At 48.7% G+C, this 21,304-nt stretch overlaps 1 protein-coding gene across 1 annotated transcript in view; it reads right to left on the reverse strand.

The window, feature by feature from the left end:
* The window catches only part of SSRP1 (structure specific recognition protein 1), a 135,194-nt gene that overhangs the window by 107,221 nt on the left and 6,669 nt on the right, over window positions 1–21,304 (reverse strand). The window contains exons 2-3 of the mRNA XM_082269205.1: window positions 17,767–17,952; window positions 2,222–2,327 (exon numbers count right to left, since the gene is read on the reverse strand). Of these exons, the coding sequence (XP_082125331.1) occupies window positions 2,222–2,327; window positions 17,767–17,952 (292 nt within the window). The remainder of the gene's footprint in view (window positions 1–2,221; window positions 2,328–17,766; window positions 17,953–21,304) is intronic.

Below are 21,304 nucleotides of genomic sequence, written 5' to 3' on the forward strand. Positions count from 1 at the left end.
CGATGCAGTGAAGTTTCCAACCAACTGCAGTCAGCGTCTGTCTTTACAGACTGGAAGGAGCTGTTGCTTTTTCCCGGGTAGAAGGACGTGGCTCCGCCCCCTGTGTACGCCTTCCGGCGTTCCCAGCTCTCCACGAGGTAGCTGGGCTCATGAAACATGGCCGCCCCCATATAGGAGACAGACTCCAAAAACATGGCGGCCGGCGTGACCTGAGGACATGCATGCACCTGGTCTACGGCAAAATGGCGGCGGACCGCCGAAAACGTTTTTCCCAGCACATCCACCTGCATCTCTGCTGAGTGGCGATTGATAGATCTACAGGAGATACACTACAAATAAGGTAGGATTATACCTCCTATGTCTGCTGTAATGCTACAGTCTGCTGGGTAGAGTGTTAGCTCTCAAACCAAGTCCACTTCCCACAAACACATACTGTATTTACAAGGGGGACTTTTAGTGTCAGATATATACTGACCATGTATGGAGGGGCCCATAATTCATACTGCCTCATAACGAGGAAAGAAAAAAGGGAACATTTACTCACCATACCGAACCGACAGGCACCCTCTCTTCACAATACCCTCTCCACCGGGGTGGGGGTTTGTGGACCACTCCGGACGCCTCGACTCTCAGGTTCCTGGCGTCCAAGCGAGACTTTTAACTCGCAAGGTCAGTCCCTCCACTGGGACTCCGTCGCGGCCGACCCAGCGCGGAGCTCTGGTCTGCACGCGCTCGTAGGCAGAAACCGGGGTGACCACTGGATCTCAACATCCAGCCCGTCGCCCGGCCCCGCATACTTACTTGAATGTGTCGCGGCCGACCAAGCGCAATGCAATGGTCTGCGCACGCTCGTAGGCCGGCTGGGGTGACCACTAGTGTCGCCCAGTCCGGCGTTTTTTGCTTGAAGATCTCACAGGAAAAACACTGGAGAAAAAACTACCTAAAAAATATTTCTTCTAAAGAAAAAATCTTGCCAGGACCAAAAAGATCCCAGCAAGGAGCTTAGGTCCTTACTCCTGACTAGACAGAAAAAAACTGATTCCCTGTAGCAGAGAGAGGGAGGATATACCCTCAGGGACTGCCCCTAAGGTGGAGCCAGAACGTTTTGTCTTTCTGCCTAGTCCTACTCCTGCGGAGACAACATAACCCAGCTCTTGAGAATCAAGAAGACTACGTCTGTCAATAAGCGATAGAGAAACTATCTCTACTTCACAGACTCTGGTCTTGCCCGCCTATGAACTCCTTTTGGAATCGAGCGAAACTCTTTGTTTCAGCAATTACTGGCCTCTGCCCTCACAAGAATGTAGATCTGCTCTTATTTGGCTCTTTTGACTCCATCAATCGGAATCTACCCAAGTCTCATCTCTGACTTCTACAAAATAAGGCATGGCTTGTTACCTGCTAAATGTCTGCCAGGAGGGTAATCCTAAAGAACAGGGATTTCATCCACCCCTCCCACGATCAAAATATCTTAAATCCGATCTTCTCAACCTCCTTAGGATAGAAAAACTGGACCTACCCTTTTCCAGCCATCTTAAACAGCATTGATTTCCGAACAAAGGGTACCCCTTCATGGCTAAAGTACTCCCCTCTTAGGATCTAGGAATCTTAACATCTTCTGAATCTATTCCTACTCTCCAATTGCCACGTTTCCCTATCTCTGATCCTAATGCTGAAACAGGGCCCCATAGGTCAATGTATGATCATCAAATGATGATCAACATCAAATGCTATCAATGCTGCCCCCGTCTTAAAATACTCAAGACCGTCAGGGCTGGGCTTGGCACCCTCTGTCTTTCTATCGGACTTAACACTGCTGGGTGTCTAGCCAGAGAGACTCCTTTAAGATTCTTACTGTCATTGCTCCTTGGCCGGTATAGGTGGCTTACTCCGCTCTCCCTCGCCTTTTTCTTTTTGGACAAATCTGGTAGCCCGATTGATATGTTGGTTACTCATGTATATGCATCTCTCGCATATAGCTTTTGGCAGCTGTGTTGGTAATCTAGGTTTGGTTTCGCACCCCCATGTGCTTTTAACACAAAAAATGACTGGCAGAGAAAGGATTACATGGGACTTTCATTTTAGCAACAGGATCACTTTAGTAAAAGAAAAAAAAAAAATCCCCATCTACCAAATTAGCCAGCTGCAAGCTACTCAAACCCCTTTTAGCAATATTTCAGTCTCTTGAAATAAGGTAAAGAGGGTTAAAAAAGGGACAAACCTCCAAATCTCACAGATCCCCAGTTCCATCCTTTCACACACATGTCCTTCTCGACTAAATCAACTTGAAAGTGAGTCTTGAAGTATTCGGACAGCTTTTCGAACTCCTGAAAAAAAAAAAAAAAAAAAATGGAGGTTTGTCTTACCGTAAAACCCTTTTCTCTTTTGTTCATTGACGGACACAGCTTCATATCTTTGACCGTTGGGTTATGCTGCTCTTCCTAGGAGTAGGACACTAGGCGACAAAGGGTTAACAAAAGTTAACACTTTCAACTCTCCCATGGGCAGTCCCAGGGGGTATACTCCCACTTCCTGCTCAAGGATGTCAGTTTTGAAACAAGCAGTGTCAGAAAAACACATAACCCAACTCCACAGAGGGGTGGGTGCTGTGTCCGTCAATGAACATCAGAAAAAAGGATTTTACGGAAAGACAAAAATCCAGTTTTCGCTTTCGTTCATTGACGGACACCGCTTCATATCTTCATTGACCGTTGGGATGTCCCAAAGCAGTGTCATCATGAGGGGTGGGCACACAGCTAACTTTTTTTTTTTTTTTTTTTTCTAGTTAACAAAGGCCTAACAGAAAAAAAATAGCCAACCTGGAACAACTGGGGCTCACCAACTGGAAAAAAAAAAAACCCTTGGGCCACAGCCTCCACAACTGCAGCATGCAAAACTTTGCGGCCAAAAGCAGCATCTGTAGATGACAGGACATCCGCCATGTAAAACTTGGTGAACGTATGCACAGATGACCAGGTGGCGACCTTGCACACCTGGACTACCGACGCCTGATGATGGAAAGCCCAGGAGGCACTTCACGCAAAGGAGGTTAAGACAACAGATCTTCTCTGAGAGGGAGCCGCCAAGGAGCGTCGGCAACCAGTCTTAACCCTGCGTACCAAGATTGGCGAGGCCGGTCCAGAGCCACCAGGATCATTGGAATCCCCAATGCCTCGATCCTGCGCAGGAGTCTTAGCAGGAGCTGTAACGGAGGGAAGGCATAAATTAGACAATACTGACCCCAGGGGGCCACCAGAGCGTCTACTGCGTCTTCAAAGGGGTCTCGAGATCTTGTTACAAACTTCTGAACCTACCTGTTGAGACGAGAAGCCAGTAGATCCACATCGAGAGTCCCACACCAGAGGCACAACTGTTGAAACACCTCAGGATGGAGAGAACATTCGTCCGGACTCAGAGCCAGTCTGCCGGCTACGGTAGTACGCCTGCTTGTCCACCCCTGGAATCTGCACAGCAGAGAGGGAACATGTTCTGCCCATCTCAGAATACCAGCCACTTTGGCCACAAGGGCACTCCTTGTGCCCCCTTGATTGACATATGCCACGGTCGTGGCATTTTCCGATTGAATCCTTACCAGACTCCCTTGTAGATGATCCGTCCACTGGGACAGAAAGTCTGATTGCCCAAATCTCCAGTATGTTGATCGTCAAGAGAGGACTCCTCGCGAGTACAAATCCCTGGGCCGAATATCTGCCAAGGGTATCTCCCCACCCAGACAAACTTGAGTCTGGAGATCACGGTCCAGTATATGGAAAGGAAGGATTTTCCCAGGCAAAGCGCCAGAGAGCACAGCCACCAGAGAAAGGTGCCCCTCGTGTCCCCGGTCAACTCGACCAGATTGTCCAGGGATCCAGGATTCCTGTCCCATTTCGCCAGGATCTCCCTCTGCAGAAGTCGAGTGAAACTGAGCAAACGGAACCGCCTGAAAAGTGGAACCCATTAACCCCAGCACTTGCATGCAAGCCCTGAGAGAGATGGCCAGCGGTTGAACGGAAGCTGAATCGCATGATGCAGATTTTGCAGTTTCTCCTCCGGGAGAAACACTCGAGCAAAGACTGAATCCAGAGTCAGTCCCAGATAGTCCAACCTGTTGGATGGAGTCAGAGCTGATTTCTGAAAGTTTAGTGTCCAGCCGAAACCTTGTAAAGTTTGCACAGTGATGTCCAGATCGCTCTGTAAGACGCGATACCACTCGCAGAAGGTCGTACAGGTACCCCAGTACCACAATTTCTCTCCGAGTAAGGCGAGTACCGGGACCAACACCTTCGTGAATACCCGAGGTGCTGATGCGAGACCAAAGGGTAACGCCACAAATCGAAGGAAGCATTGATGTTTGCCATACATTGGAATATGAAGATAGGCGTCCTTGATGTTGATGGAGGCCAAAAAATCCCCCTGCTGAAGTGAAGCCATTACTGTGCAACTGGACTCTATCTTGAATTTTTGGACTTTCACAAAGCAGTTCAAAGCCTTGAGGTCCAAAATTGGAAGAACCTTGCCCTCTTTTCTGAGAACAGTGAAAAGGTTTGAAAAAAACCCCTGAAAGCATTCCATTTCTGAACTGGCATGATTGACCCCCTGCAAGAGAAAATCTTGGCCACCCCTATGAGTCCCTGCAATTGATCCGGAGACAGGAGTCGGTTCGATCTTTTAACCCGGATCGGATCAATTCGTGAACCCATTTGTCTTGAATGAGGGAGGCCCAAGGATCCAGAAAGAAGCAAAGACGTCCCCCCACCCCTTGAATAGGTGAGGGCGTCCCTTCAGGCCGAAGAGGACTTGTCTGCAGAGCCAGAGGAACCCGCTTTTGATATACCAACCCAGGGTCTCTTGGAACCCCCCCCCCCCCGAGAATGCTGGGGGTGGGGGGTTTGAACCCTTGTCCTGGGTGGTACAAAAGGGCCGCTTGTGGGCTGAGAACACCAGATCATGTTTGCGCCAAGGCGCTCTGCCCTTTGTGCTCTGCGGAAGCAGTGTGCTCTTACCACCACAGTGAGACCTTTAATGATCTCTTCCATTGAAGCTCCGAACAGACGATCGACCACAAACGGGAGATACGTCAGCAGCTTCTTCTACCCAAAGCAGGCGACAGATATATTGCAACCCCTGTATTTACAGATCTGTCGATTCCGCCAGCTCAGGAGGGTGTTGACCCCCTTCCAAATTCTGGTGCAGGATTCTAGCCCATTCCGTTAAGGTCTGAGAGACCAGGGTAATGGTGAACACCGGCCTCAAAATGGAAACTGTCACAGTGAAAAGATGGCGGACCAGAGCCTCAGCCTTCCTGTCTGCAGGGTCTTTAAAGGACGGAGCGTCCTCTACCGGTAGCAAGGTGGCCTTATTCAGCCTGTAAACTACCACCGGTGGAACTGTCCGTTTCTTAATGAGAGACTCCTCAAAGGGGTACCTCCGAGTAAAAATGCTTAGGTATCCTATCCCAACCATGCGTTTCGGGGGACTCCACTGACTGTTGAAAATCTCAACAAAATAGGCAGGAAAGGGAAACCCCTTAAAGCACCTTTGCTGGTTTTCAGGTACCAAACTGTACAGCCGCAGCAGCACCAGCAGTGTCTTCCATCTTTAGTTTTGTTTCTCGCACTGATACCATCAGTGCCTCCACATGCACCTTTTCTTGCGCAGAGGATGAGGAAGAGGGCTCATCCTCACTATCAGAGTCATCCTGTTGCGTGGATGCAGACCCTGTGGGGTTGCTGGCATCTGCAGCGGCCACTTTATCCTCAGAATCTAAGGGCATAGAGAGGGAAGGTGAGGGCAGGGGGTGCTTCTTTCCCTGTCTTTTCGGCAGAGCTAAATCCACTTTTACTACCAGCGACTGCATATACATATTCCTCACCATAAGCAGTGCCTCCGGTTAGTGGGGGGTTAGGACAGAGGCCCCTTTTTTTTTTAAAAAAAACGGGGTACCGGGGGTGGGGGGGTCAGAAGGTCACAGGAGGGACCAACCACCCTAGAATGGACCCAGTTTCCCAGAGGAGAAAAAAGGGGGAACAAGTTACTCGTCACTTCTTTGGAGACCGTGCGGGCACTACTCCAGGCAGAACACCTCCCCATCTTGGTATGGTGGGAGCTGCGGGCCAGGGGTACGCTGTGACTTATGCCGCAACCCAGTCGTGTGCGTCCTAGCATGGTGTTCCACTCGCCACCCAGCCCCCGTCCAGTAGGGCTATGTCACGGCCGACTGAGTGCGTAGCTACAGTCTGCACATGCTCGCTGGCCAGACTGGGGGACCATAATGATCTAGAATATCTAGTGCGTCACCCAGTCCGGCAGTTGATTGCAGTTCTCAAAGGAACAGCTTGATTGCAAAAGGAAAAAGATTCAAAAAAGGAAAAAAAAAATGTTTAAAATTGAGAAAAAATGCCAGGACCAGAGATCCCAGCAAGAAGCTAGGTCCTTACTCCTACTAGGCAAAAAAAAATCTGAAGTCCTAGAGCAGGAAGTGGGAGTATACCCCCTGGGAGTGGTCAAAGTCTTGTTAACTTGTTAACACTTTTCTGCCTAGTGTCCTACTCCTATGAAGAGCAGCATAACCCAACAGTCAATGAAGATATGAAGCTGTGTCAGTCAATGAACAAAAGAGAAAAAAAGAAAAAAAAAAAAGTGTGTCAGGCAAAAAAACAGAATGTTACATTGTAATGATTTATATAGTCCCATAATATTCATAGCATTCACAACGGGGTACCACATATTGCACATACTTTGTTAATCAATGGACATCCATACACTGTATAAAAGCGGCCTGGAATTTATAGGGGGTTAAACAAGCCTTAGACTGCAGCAGTAGCTTTAATTTGGTTTTGGTTTTTGTTTTTTTACTGAAAAAGACTTCCTCTCAAAAAAAAAAAAATGAACTTGGAAGCAATGAGCATTCCATCACTTTCAGGTTCAGAACGGTTATTCCTAGCCTGCTACGGTCAGGGAATAAGCTAATCAAGCATGATCTTTGCTAAATCAACTGCAGTGGAGGGCATAGAGGGACAATAGGGGCCTACTGGCCTGCTCATGTCTCCATAAAAAGAACCCGTCATCTGCCCATGCTATCACAGAGGGACTGTTATAGCCCCCCCTCATGCACATTGGACATTTTTACAGCTGCTGTTTTTGGCATCAGACTTTTTTTTTTTTTTTTTTTTTTTTTACAGCCAATAAACGCTCTAGCATGTCATCCCTATGTGCCCATACACAACATAGGCTGTTATCAGCAGTTTTTGGCAGGGGCAGTTTCTGGCTGAAAAAAAAAAAAAAAAAAGAAAGGAAACTAGTGGGTTTTGAGTGGTGTTTTTCAGCTGTAAAAACCCTCTAATGTCAATAAACACCGATAAAACGCTAACACCAAAACCGCTGCCAACTGGCATTTTTTTTTTTTTTTTTTACCTTTTTTGTTCTATTGCTTTTTTTAAGCCTGGGTTCTGTTTCGAGGTGTCGTTCATGGAACATAGCCTGGGTTCACATTGGTGCACGCTGAACACCGCATATGATTTGCACCAAAAACGCACCACATTCCTGTGCACATCACATGTGATGTCTGTACAATGCTATTTGAGCCATATATTTTGTATGGCTCAAATTGCATCCCATTTGCACCAAAATGTTGAAGGATCCTTTTTTTCTCCACACCTAATCGCATTGCATGGCTGTGAACACCCTTGCAATGCGATTCTGGCAAGCGCACTGCATTTTGCATTCTGTTTTGGGGTATCGTTAATAAAACATGAAGCCCTGTTGACATTGTGCTGATTTGGCATTCGATTTATCATGTCGAATCGCATGTCAAATCGGAGCCCATTATTGCCAGCAATGGCACTGGTTCACACTAAGGGTGGGTTTGTAACCATTCAGCTGAACGCGCACAATTTTAAACTCGCATGTCAGTATGACTTCAGGGGCGATGTGACAGACATCTGTACTGGTTCATGCACAGATGTCTATTGAAATCGCTCTGAAGTCCCCACAAGTAGTGCAGAAACTACTTTTGGGAATCAGTGCGGCGCCGCAAAGTCAGGGTTTCCGGCAATAGGCTCTGATTTGGCAAGCAATTTGACATGTCAAATCTGCCTGATGTGAACGGGGGCTTAATGTTCCATAAACGACACCCCGAAACAGATTGCAAAATGCAGTGAGCTCGACAGAATCGCATCGTATGGGCGATTTTAATGCGGGGAAAAAAGGGTCCACTTTTGCACCAAAATGTTGTAGGACCCTATTTTACCGCGCACCTTGTTGTGGAAATTTTATTCATATTTGTGTGGACATTTTCCAGGAAGTGTTTTATTTAAATTGTCAGTATGTCTCCCAGTGTCAATTTACCAGTAATCGCTATGCGCAGCGAATATGGCTTTAACTGCCATTGAGAAAAGGACCTGTAGTTGTGGAAGCCTTCCATTAAATAGAGACTGCATACCACTCACCTGATCTGAATGGCGGGCTGAGAAGCCGCTCGGCTGTCATTACAGGGAGCAGGGGCGGGAGACCCAGGCATCCTACTTCCACCGCTGCTGAAGTGGAGACCCGATCAAAGCCGCATTCGACTCTGATCGGGTCTCCATGTAAAAACCCAGAAGTGATGTCATGACATCACTTCCGGGTACTCGGCGCCAAAAAAAAAACTGACAGCATTCAAAACAACCAAACTTGGCGTTTTGAATGCTTTTCAGTGCCTAGTCCACAAGGAGTACCTTTGGGGGGGGGGGGGGGGGGGACATTTTTTTTTTACAAAAATATGCCAATACCAATATCCTATGACCAAAATATCGGTATTGGCATAAAAAAAAAAAAACGATATCGGTCGATCACTAATTGTAACACACCCAGATGCAGGTTCGTGAATCGCTCAGGAACGTTGCAAGATGTACAAGCAGACAGATCATACTGATAGTCTGCAGAAGTCCTGCACTATAGTTAGTTTAATGTTTTCCATGCTCCTAAAAATAAAAAAAAATAAAATAATAAAGTAAAAACACACATTGTTTTAAAGGCGAACTGATCCTCTAACGGGGTGGACACCGGAGCTTGATTTGGCTGCTCGGCACGCACTTGTACTGAGCACCCAAATGCTTTCGTGTGCGGGGGTAATATAAAAAGGAAAAACTTTTTTTTCTTCTTCTCTTATTGGGGCCGGCACCTAATTTACTCACTCAGCAGATGTGCTTCTGCTGAGCGTTGAGAGCCACAAACTTCCCTTTCCTGATGAGCACCCAATTGGTGCTAGTCACACTGCAAGGACTGTCCCTGCTAGTCCCCTGGTGCGGTTCTAGAGACAAGCAGGAACGAGTAGGAAATTAACACGCATGTTAAAAAACATTAAAAGTTTAAGTTGGCATAAAGCCCCTTTCATTGTTAAAAAGCCCTGAAATTCCCAAAAGCACCTACGGTTTAGGATAAAGTTTTTTTTTTTTTTTTTTTTTTTTTTTTTTTTATCAGGACAAATAGATCATCATGAAGGAGTAGATTTGGCTGCTGATTTAGTCCCATGGACAAGTAAATGGATTTTTGTAAGATCTTACCGTAAAATCCTTTTCTCTTAAGCTCATTGACAGACGTAGTCTTCTTGATTCTCAAGAGCTGGGTTATGTTGTCTCCGCAGGAGTAGGACTAGGCAGAAAGACAAAACGTTCTGGCTCCACCCTAGGGGCAGTCCCTGAGGGTATATCCTCCCTCTCTCTGCTACAGGGAATCAGTTCTGTTTTAAAGCAGTACAGAGAATTTAACCCAACCCAACTCAATGATAGAGGGGCGGGTACTACGTCTGTCAATGAGCTTAAGAGAAAACGGAATTTTTGTAAAATCTTACCTGTAAAATTCCTTTCTCTGAGTCCTCCGACAGTCGCCGCCTCTTCATATTCGTCACATATGGGGTATTAGACTTTGCTCCGAAGGAGTAGCTAGGCAACAGAATATGTTAACAATAAAGCTTTAACATATCCCACCCTCAAGGGGTGGTCCCCTCAGTCAATACCCTCCTACTTTCTGCAACCATATCTCAGTTTTAGTGGAATAGCAGTAGAGTATACATTCAAACCCCAAAAGAGGGGCGGGGGCGGCGACTGTCGGAGGACTCAGAGAAAGGAATTTTACAGGTAAGATTTTACAAAAATTCCGTTTTCTCTTACGTCCTCCGACAGTCGCCGCCTCTTCATATTCGTCACATATGGGGACGTCCCAAAGCAGTGCAAACATGAGGGGTGGGAAACGCATCCGCGCCGAAAGGCAACGCAGTCTCCACATCAAAGAAAGGAACCTTACCAAAGGAAGGAAACCAGCTGGGCAACAGCAAAAATAAGTGCTCAACAGGAGCAACAACCCAGGAAAAGACAAAAAAACCAGGGGATACAAAAGATATCCCAACAGCCAGGAGTCCCCAACAAGGGACCCTAGGGAACAGCCGCACTAAGAACCTTGCGGCCAAAGGAAGCATCCGCCGATGCCTGAACATCTACTTTGTAGAATTTTGTGAAAGTGTGCACGGTCGACCAAGTCGCCGCCTTACACACCTGGGCTACAGAAGCCCCATGACGGCAGGCCCAAGACGTACTCAGTGATCTAGTAGAGTGCGCCTCAACAGGCACAGGGGGAACCTTCCCCTGCAAGGCATAGGCCTGTTCAATGGTCTGCCTGATCCATTTGGCGATGGTAGAGGCCGAAGCCGCCATGCCCTTCCGAGGACCCTCTGGAAGAACAAACAAGGAGTCCGTCTTACGAAAAGACTCAGTCGATTTAAGGTAAACCCTAATCGCCCGAACAACATCCAGAGAGTGCAATCTCACCTCCTTTGGATGTTTAGGCTTCGTGCACAACGAAGGCAAAACAATATCCTCGTTAAGATGGAATTCCGAAACTCGTTTCGGCAGAAAAGAAGGATTAGGTCGCAAGACCACCTTATCCAAATGAACAACCAGGTACGGAGACTTGCAGGACAAAGCCGCCAGTTCCGACACTCTGCGAGCCGAAGTGATCGCCACCAAAAAGGCGACCTTTTTGGACAACAGAGACAACGAGATCTCCCTGATCTGTTCAAAAGGAGCACGTTGTAACACAGATAGAACTAGATTCAAGTCCCAGGGGGGCAAAGGATCCCTCCTAGGAGGAACCAGATGCCGCACACCCTGAATAAAAGTGCCAACCAAGGAGTTGGAAGCCACGGGACGTTGAAACAGAACGGCCAGCGCAGACACCTGACCCTTTATCGTGGCCAGCGCCAAACGCTGATCGACACCCGTCTGAAGGAAAGACAGCACACGGGAAACCGAGTACGTGCGGGGTGAAAACCCCCTGGACTCACACCAGGCAAAATAGGCCTTCCAAGTACGGTAATAAACCTTTCCCGAGGAAGACTTCCTCGCGTTGATCAAGGTATGAACGACCTCTGGAGAGAGACCCTTCTCCTTCAGGACCTCGGTCTCAACAGCCAGGCCGTCAAAGCCAGCGACTGTAAAGCAGGATGGTAAATCGGTCCTTGAGACAGTAGATCGTCTCGAAGAGGCAGACGCCAGGGGGCGTCGGACCGCCAGATTCACGAGGTCTGCGTACCAGGACCGGCGAGACCAGTCCGGTGCCACAAGAATCACCGTGCTGCGTTCCGAGTGTAACCTGCGAAGGAACCTGGACAGCAACTGAATCGGTGGAAAAGCGTACATCAGCCTGTACTGATGCCACGGGGCCACTAACGCGTCCGACGCGTCTGCCCGAGGGTCGCGCGTCCTTGCCACGAACCGCTTCACCTTGTAGTTGAGGCGAGACGCGAACAGGTCCACATCTGGAAGACCCCACTTCGCGCACAACATCTGGAAGACAGCCGGATGGAGAGACCATTCCCCCTGATCCAGGGTCTGGCGACTCAGATAGTCCGCCTGCCAGTTCTCCACTCCCGGAATGTGAACCGCCGTTATCGCCGGGACATGAGTCTCGGCCCAAGACAGAATGTCGGCCACTTCTCGAGCCGCTCGGGCACTCCTGGTGCCCCCTTGGTGGTTGATGTAGGCCACCGCCGTGGCATTGTCCGTCTGCACCCGAACCGGGCAGCCCTGCAGCCGGTCCGTCCAGCGATGAAGACAGAGCCTTATTGCACGTAATTCCAGAATGTTGATCGGGAGGGAAGACTCCCCCTCCGACCAGGTCCCCTGGGCGGACAGAACGCCCAGAACACCACCCCAGCCCGACAGGCTGGCATCCGTAGTGATTATCGTCCACGAGATCGGACGAAACTACTTGCCCCCGGACACCAACGGGGACTGTAGCCACCACAGAAGGTTTTCCCTGGTGCGATGACTCAACGAGATCTGAAGATCCAGAGATTGAGGTCGCCCGTCCCACTTGGACAGGATCTCCGCCTGGAGACCCCGCGTGTGAAACTGAGCGAAAGGAATCGCCTCGAAGGCCGAGACCATCAATCCCAGACATCTCATACACGTCCGCAGAGACGAGTGTGGAACGTCCCTGAGGGACCTGACTTCCTCCTGAAGAGTCCTGAGTTTGTCTTCCGGCAGGAAGACCTTCGCCTGCACCGAGTCCAGTATCATTCCCAGATAGGGAAGACGAACCGACGGACTCAGTGTCGACTTTGGAACATTTATCGTCCAACCGAACTCCTGCAGAGTTTGCATTGTGACAGACAGGTCCTTCTCCAGACCCTGACTGGTCGCAGACCGAATCAGAATGTCGTCCAGATACCCCAGGACAGAAATGCCCTGGGCCCTCAATAATGCCAGAACCGGTGCAAGCACCTTGGTGAAGACCCGCGGAGCAGAAGCGAGCCCAAAGGGCAACGCCACGAACTGGTAGTGATCCTCCGCAATGGCAAATCGAAGGTATCTCTGATGCCCCTCGAATATGGGGATGTGAAGGTACGCATCCTTCAAATCGATGGAGGCCATGAATTCCCCCGGAACCAGGGCAGCCACCACCGAGCGCAGGGATTCCATGCGGAACTTGCGAACCCGCACAGAGCGGTTCAGAGCCTTCAAGTCCAGAATCGGACGAACCTTGCCCTCCTTCCTGGGCACGGTGAACAGATTGGAATAAAACCCCCGAAATCTGTCCCGATGAGACACCGGAACCACCACACCCTGAGCCCTCAGGTCCCGCACCGCCAGGTGCAGATCCCGCAGGCGCTCTGGAGACAGTTGTAGATTTGAGGGAAAAAATCTGCTCTCCGGCCGAGAGAGAAACTCGATCTTGTAACCAGATCGAACGATTTCCAGAACCCATCTGTCCCGCACACGGGCCAACCAGGGCTGAAGAAAACCGAGCAAGCGTCCCCCCACCCCAAAACTGGGTGAGGGCGCCCCTTCAGGCCGAACTGTTATGGGCCGCAGGTCCGGATTGGCCGGACTTCTGTTTCCCAGACCAGGGCTTCTTCTGAGAGCCTTGGCCTTTGAACGGTTTGCCCTTGTAGTGCGGCCGAAAGGCACGAAAGGACCCCTGAGGGGGCCGAAAATTCGCATGCTTCTTCCCAGAAGCCCCCTTAGCCTTGGGGAAATGGGGCAAGAGAGTGCTCTTACCCCCGGTGATCCCCTTAATCAATACATCCAGGGACTCCCCAAAAAGGCGAGACCCATCATAAGGCAGATTGGCTAAGGTTTTACGTGAAGATTGGTCCACCGACCAACATTTCAACCAAACCAGGCGGCGAGACAACACCGCCACGCTGTGCACACGTGCAGCCAACGGAATCAGGTCCAGGTCCGCATCACACAGATACATGACACCCTGGTGGATCTGATCCACCATATCCAGGGTCGCCGCCGAGGCCGAATCGGCCACTAGGACGCGCCTAAGCATCTGCGTCCAACTTGCGATCGCCTGGGCCGCCATGAGAGAAGCAAACAGAGCCTTAAGCATAGAACCCGTAACAGAATAAGTATGACGGGCAAGAGACTCCAGTCTCCTATCCGTGGCATCACGGAAAACAGGGGAACCCTCTGCAGGAATCGCAGTGGCTTTGTTCAAAACCGCAATTGCATGATCCACTGGCGGAGGCACACACCACCGTTCATCAGTGGCAGGCGAGAAAGGATAACGCAGCTTGAATTTACTTGGTACCGCAAAAGGTTTGCGCAGATCGCGCCATTGATCCTTAACAGCGCGCTGAAAATCAGCATTGCAGGGAAAAACCTGCGGCGTCCTGCGTTTTCTCTGCGTCCCATAAGCCGCCAAGGCAGCGGGGGGACACACTTCGTCCTGCAAACGCAGCGTTTGCTTAATGGAAGCAATCAACTCATCCATGATTGCAAGCTCTTCAGGCGAGCCAGGGGGAGAATTATCGACCCCCTCAACTTCAGCCTCCACCTCAGACCCCACTAGATCAAGAGAGGAGCGGGACCCCGATAAGGGGGTCCCTGCCAGAACAGCCCCATCACCTTCACCCTCAGAATCAGAGGACAGAGCCACTCTGGGCCGTTTAGTAGATTGAGCAGCCACCAGCATTTGCACCTGGGCAGCAAGGCCAGCCACAATAGTGGCTAAATCCCCCCCTGGGGGGGAAACAGCGGTCCCCTGGCTTTCCACCAATACTGTGGGAAACTTGCCCTCCTGAGAATCCATTGCCCCTGTATGCCAGACAACCAAGGGTTAACTGCCCCCTTTCAGCAAGCGCGGCAAGCGCAGCCCACCGCACCACACTCAGGCACAATGAGACCCCCACAGGGAATATACAGACTGAATACAGGCAATGGAAAACAGGAATAGAAGGATAAAACCTGAGGAGACCCCGCTGCTGCTGCTGCCTCGATCGGTGTTCCAGGAAAGAGGAAGTGATGCTGCCAGGGCGCTCTATGTAAGCCTATGGAGGCTACAAGAAAATGGCCGCCGTGCATGTAAACCATGCGGCCGGAGCGGGCGCCGGTAAAATGGCGTCGTTTGGCGCCGAAATCGCCGCTCCAAAGTGCATAAAAACACACACAATTTTATCCCATTATATGGATACATGTTAGATCGCCGCAGCGATCGCTGTATATGCCCCAACATGCCATTAAAAACATGCCCCACAGCACACAGCTTCCCACACTGCCCAGCCTGACACACACAGTGTCACACAGCTCCCCCCCCCCCCTTGCAGCCCACAGCATGCAGCCGAGAGATAGGGAGACAAGCAGTGTGAATAAAGGCAGGTTACACAGTCCCAGACTGAGACCCCCCCCAGACAGACAGGTCCCCACATAGATACACTTACCTCACATGGCGTGGGGAACCCGCACAGGCGAACAAGCCGCTGCACATGAGGCAGGGAGAGTCGCAATTCAAGACGCACACAATGGCGGTTAAGAAACCGCACAGCGTCCGGTGAGGTAGCCACCTCACCAATCATCCCTGCACCTAACAGGGATGGGTCGTTCACTGTGCCAGGAGCGTTACCTGGCTGAACGCTCGATGGCAGACTGGGAAGCCACTGACCCACGACCTGCGATCAGGGGGATCAGCCCGAGACCCAGTCCGCATGATCCGAAGAACTAACTAATGCTGACAAAAATAACAGCTAAGTAAAGGTAGAGAGAAAACTCAAACAAAATATTAAAAAGAAGAAAGAGTCTGGGACAAAAAGTCCCAGCACAGAGAGAGCCAGCCACTCCTGACAAGCTAGACATTAAAACTGAGATATGGTTGCAGGAAGTAGGAGGGTATTGACTGAGGGGACCACCCCTTGAGGGTGGGATATGTTAAAGCTTTATTGTTAACATATTCTGTTGCCTAGCTACTCCTTCGGAGCAAAGTCTAATACCCCATATGTGACGAATATGAAGAGGCGGCGACTGTCGGAGGACGTAAGAGAAAAGGATTTTACGGTAAGATCTTACAAAAATCCATTTTTCTCTATCGCTCATTGACAGACGCAGTCTTCTTGATTCTCAAGAGCTGGGACATCCAGAAGCAGTGCCACAAATGAGGGGTGGGATTGACAAAATCAAATCCAATCTAGAAGGCCCAACCGGTGCCAAACTAGAAGTTTTAAAGGCTCATTATAAACAAAGAATGAGACTAAAGAAAAATTTTCCAACGGAAAAAACCCTCGAGGTAGACCACTGGTCTCCTCAAATTGCGGCCTGCAAAACCTTGCGGCCAAACGAGGCATCAGACGATGCCATTACATCAACTTTATAATGTTTAGTAAAGGTATGCACCGACGACCAGGTAGCCGCCTTGCACACCTGGACCACTGACGCCTGATGGCGAAAGGCCCATGACGCACTAAGTGCCCGAGTGGAGTGCGCCTTAACAGGGAACGGGGGCTCCTGACCCTTAATAGAATAAGCCTGTACTACCGTCTGTCTGATCCATCTGGAAATGGTCGCAGCAGATGCAGGCAACCCCTTTTTGGGTCCATCTGGGATCACAAAAAGTGAATCCGTCTTGCGAAACGAGTCTGTCGTTTTCAAGTATACCCTGATCGCCCGGACCACATCCAAGGAGTGTAAAGCCAGCTCCCGAGGATGACTGGGCTTAGGACACAGGGAAGGTAATACAATTTCTTCATTCAGATGAAATTCTGAAACCACTTTTGGTAGGAAGGATGGATTCGGACGAAGAACCACCTTATCTCTATGAACCACCAGATATGGTGAACGACAAGATAATGCGGCCAGTTCTGACACCCTGCGTGCAGAAATAATAGCCACCAAAAAGGCCACCTTCTGGGACAACGTGGGTAGAGGAATCTCCCTAATATCTTCAAAGGGAGGTTTCTGAAGAACCGACAACACTAAATTAAGATCCCAGGGGGGTAACGGCGCGTGCACTGGCGGAACCAGATGTCGCACCCCCTGGATGAAGTTCCGCACCAAGGAATGAGTAGCCAAAGGCTTCTGAAAGAAGATGGCTAATGCTGAGACCTGACCCTTGATAGTACTCAAGGCCAGTTTCTGCTCAACCCCTTGTTGCAGAAAAGCCAATATTCGACTAATCGAATAAGACCGAGGACGGAACCCCAAAGGTTCACACCATGCAATGTAGGACTTCCATGTGCGATGATAAATCTTTCTGGAAGTTGCTTTCCTTGCTTCAACTAGAGTAGGAATAACTGAAGCTGACAAACCTTTGTCCTTCAGCACCTGGGTCTCAATAGCCAGGCCGTTAAAGCCAGCGATCGTAAAGCAGGATGGAAGATCGGTCCCTGAGACAGTAGATCCTCCCTGAGAGGAAGTCTCCACGGGACGTCCGCCACCAGTCTGACCATGTCGGCGTACCAAGCTCGACGAGGCCAGTCCGGAGCTACCAGGATTACTGGGATTCCTTCTTCCTCTATCCTGCGAAGAAGTCTTGCCTGACTAGACAGAAAAAAACTGATTCCCTGTAGCAGAGAGAGGGAGGATATACCCTCAGGGACTGCCCCTAGGATGGAGCCAGAACGTTTTGTCTTTCTGCCTAGTCCTACTCCTGCGGAGACAACATAACCCAGCTCTTGAGAATCAAGAAGACTACGTCTGTCAATGAGCGATAGAGAAATTTTATTTTTATTTTTTTATTCCTACACCCCAGGATAATATTGTATCCTTCAAAACAATCAGACAGGCAAGCTCCTTTTCAAAATAAGCATGTTACTTGGCTGTAATAAGTTCTAATGGCTTCGACTTGAAGTCTCTGGCCATGAAAAAAACATACGAATGCACATTTCTCACTAAATTGCAGTCTGTACCTCAGGATGCTCATAAGCTGGGTATAGTAAGTAAATTGTGAAAAAAAAAAATGACATATTTACCCAAGAATATTATCAAAAAATAATTTTCCATCTTCACTTACCGCCTCCCTGAAACCGTCATATTTGTACACATGACCAGAACGTGTTAACAGTCGGAGGCCATACCCAAGTGCCACGCGACGCCAGAGCCCTTCTGAAAAGTCAGTTGCTGCAATATTCTCCACTTTCCCAGTTTTGTTATTTTTGTACATAAGTCCTGCCTTAGATAAACGAAGGCGTCCATCATTCTGTCAAAAGAGAAAATAAAATGAAACATAAAACAATCTTTAGCCCAGGTTCACATTGGTCCATTTGACATGCGATTTGACATATCAAATCGCATTTAAAATTAGAGCTAACTGCCAGAAATGGCACATCTGAATCATTGCTACACCGACTTTGCGGCACCACACCGATTACCAAAAGTAGTTTCTGTACTACTTTTTGGCAACTTCAGGGGGCGATTTCAATAGACATCTGTGCAGGGACCGGCACATATGTCTGTGAAAATGCCAGTTTGAAATTGTGCGGGTTAAACCGGCCTCAGTGTGAACCTAGGCTTAAAGCCTTTTCTCTTAAGGCTCATTTACACTTGTTGGCTAGTGTTTTTCTGCACTGGATAAATGACAGTCACCATACTGGCTCACAAAGCTCAGATCAGATCTTGCTGGGCTTCTGCAAACCTGCTTGACAGCTCTGGTATTTCTCCCAGACCAAGGGTCCACTTGAAGACCAGATGTTAGTGGCAGTGTAAGAAAGCACAGATATCACATTGCTGGAGTGGAGGATAGCCCAAATTTAGTTAGCTAAATTTTTTGGTGATGTGATAGTTTGACTGACAATTACTCAGTCACGCAACATTGTACCCAAGATGAATACCGTGTTTCCCTGAAAGACCTACCCTGAAAGTAAGACCTAGTGTTATTTCAGGGAGGGCTTCAATATAAGCCCTACCCCGAAAATAAGCCCTAGTTTAGTGTATGAAAAATCCTAGGATGCACTTTATTAGCGTTTTAAATAATGTCCAGTGTGTTTTTGTAATATAATACTGTGAAATACATTCCTTACATCGCCGCTCAGCCCTGCTGTCTTTCTCCTCTCATAGCTGTCAGAGGGGGATCTCAGCCCCTCCCCTCTACAGTGTACACAGAAGCGCCGGGTGTTGGATTAGAATTGTGGGAAATACCTTTGGTACATCGGCGCTTCCGTAACCCCCAGCTGTCGGCCAGGGAAAAAGAGGACAGCAGAGCAGCTAAACCTGATCTAATCTACCCGGCGCTTCTGTGTACACTGCAGAGGGGAGGGGCTTAGATCCCCCTCTGACAGCTATGAGAGGAGAAAGACAGGAGATTAGCTGAGCACAGAGCAGCGATGTACCGTAATGAAGGTAAATCACACAATTGTATTACAAAAACACTCACTGGACAGTATATAAAACACTAATAAAGTGCATCCTAGGATTTTATATACACTAAACTAGGTTTACACGGGATTTCTGGCAGGCAGGAAGGGCAGAGAGGGACAGAACATTACAGCTAAGACCTACCCCGAAAACAAGCCCTACTGTGTCTTTTGGTGCCAAAATGAATATAAGACCCGGGCTTATTTTCGGGGAAACACGGTAGATATTAGGGCTGAACGATAGTCGATATGATATCGACTATCGTTCTGCGGCCGTAGGCGATATTCATATCGCCGAGGTCACGATATTTGCATAGGCAGGGGGAAGGGACTCGGAGGAGGACAGGAGGACTCACAGACTTCCGTGTTAGGCAGGGAGAAGTCGGGACACTTCAGAGGTGAGCATACACTGACTCACTCGTGCACTGCAGCCCGCCCCACGTTCAGTGAGTCTTACTCTCCGCCCTAGTTTTCTCAATGGCACATTCAGGGAGCCAATCACGCCGTGATTAGCTGCACAGCTAACCAATCACGCGTGCCTGCACACCTGATTGGTTCCGCTGTGCCGCTACTCATGGCGTGATTGGCTCCCTGAATGTGCCATTGAGAAAACTAGGGCGGAGAGTAAGACTCACTGAACGTGTGGGGCGGGCTGCAGTGCACGAGTGAGTAAATGTATGCGGCTGTGCTGTGATCCTTTCCCGGCTCCTAGTCCACCGCTCCAGCCTCCTACCAATACCACTGTGAGAGACTGTCTGTCACTATATAATCTGATCGATTCCACAGTCCACACTGTCACTGAGTAATTGATTTTACCATATTAACCCTGACCTGCCCAGTGCCCTTTATCTGCAATTAAAATTTAGAAGGCTGCCTGCATGCTTCATGATTTCCATTTCCAGCATCCTTCCAAATCCCTACAGTGTCACTAACATTAACCCTATGGTACAAGGCTGCAGTGTGCACTGAATCCCATTCCCTACAGTAACATATTAACCCTGTATGGTCATATTTTTTTTTTCCCAATATCGTGCAGGCCTGATATATATATATATATATATATATATATATATATATATATATATATATATATATATATATATATATATATATATATATATATATATATATACATACACACATATACATACCATGCTGGTTTTAACCAATCCTTGTGGGTGCATACTATTTTAACCTCTTAATAAAACTGTCCATGCTACACTTAGATGGCGCTGCTTTCTTCCCTATTTTCTTCAAAAAGTTTATCCAGCCTCCACCGAACAACTAAACTTTCATTTTCTTCAGCAGCTCATCCCCCCACAGTCATTACATTTTGTATCACTTGACCCTCCCTTTTAGGTTGTAAGCTCTAACAAGCAGGGCCCTGTTTCCTCCTGTATTAAATTGTATTGTAATTAGGGATGCACCGATCCGATATTCGGATCGGATATCGGCGCCGATATGGCCATTATAGCTGGATCGGGGGATCAGTAACATTGACCGTTCCAGTTTTTGCTTAGTAACGGCTCAGCCATCCCGTACTAGGTGCAGTATTAGTATGGGATGGGAGCCGCTACTTCCTGTATAGTCCCGGCTCACAGGCGAAGTGATCATCCGAAGCACTCCACCTCTGAATGGAGGAGCCGTACACATGAAGCAGCGGCTTTGCTCTGTACTGCAGCCGCTTGCTTTGTGTATAGCTCCGGATCGGTTCCGGTATCGGGGGTTTCACGATTTCACAAGGCCAGGTATCGGGTCCAAAAAAGTCAGATCGGTGCATCCCTAATTGTAATTGCACTTTTTGCCCTCTCGGTGTAAAGTGTTGTGCAAATTGTTGGCGCTATATAAATCATGTACAGTAATAATAGGGGGGGCCTAAAAGTTGATAAACAACGATATAGTATGTGTAGGAAGAAGTGGGTGGATTTAGGAGCAAAAACAAAAAACAAAAAAAAGGATTTCTGTGTCAAGGCAACAGACTGACTAGATCAGCAGCTATTGCTGATCCATTTGTTCCGCGCCCTTTCAAAAACACTCGATCCCTCCCATCTTCCCATGATGGAATGGGAGGGATCAGCATTGTACATAGTTTTGTGTGCTTTCTGTGACACTAATGCCTCGTTTCCACTGAGCGGTACGGTTCCGTACACAATTTTTTGCCGTTTCCATTATCAAATGTTGTGAATGGTACCCCAATTC

This window comes from Pelophylax lessonae (assembly GCF_965119305.1).
Source record: "Pelophylax lessonae genome assembly, chromosome: 9".
Classification (NCBI taxonomy): domain Eukaryota; kingdom Metazoa; phylum Chordata; class Amphibia; order Anura; family Ranidae; genus Pelophylax; species Pelophylax lessonae.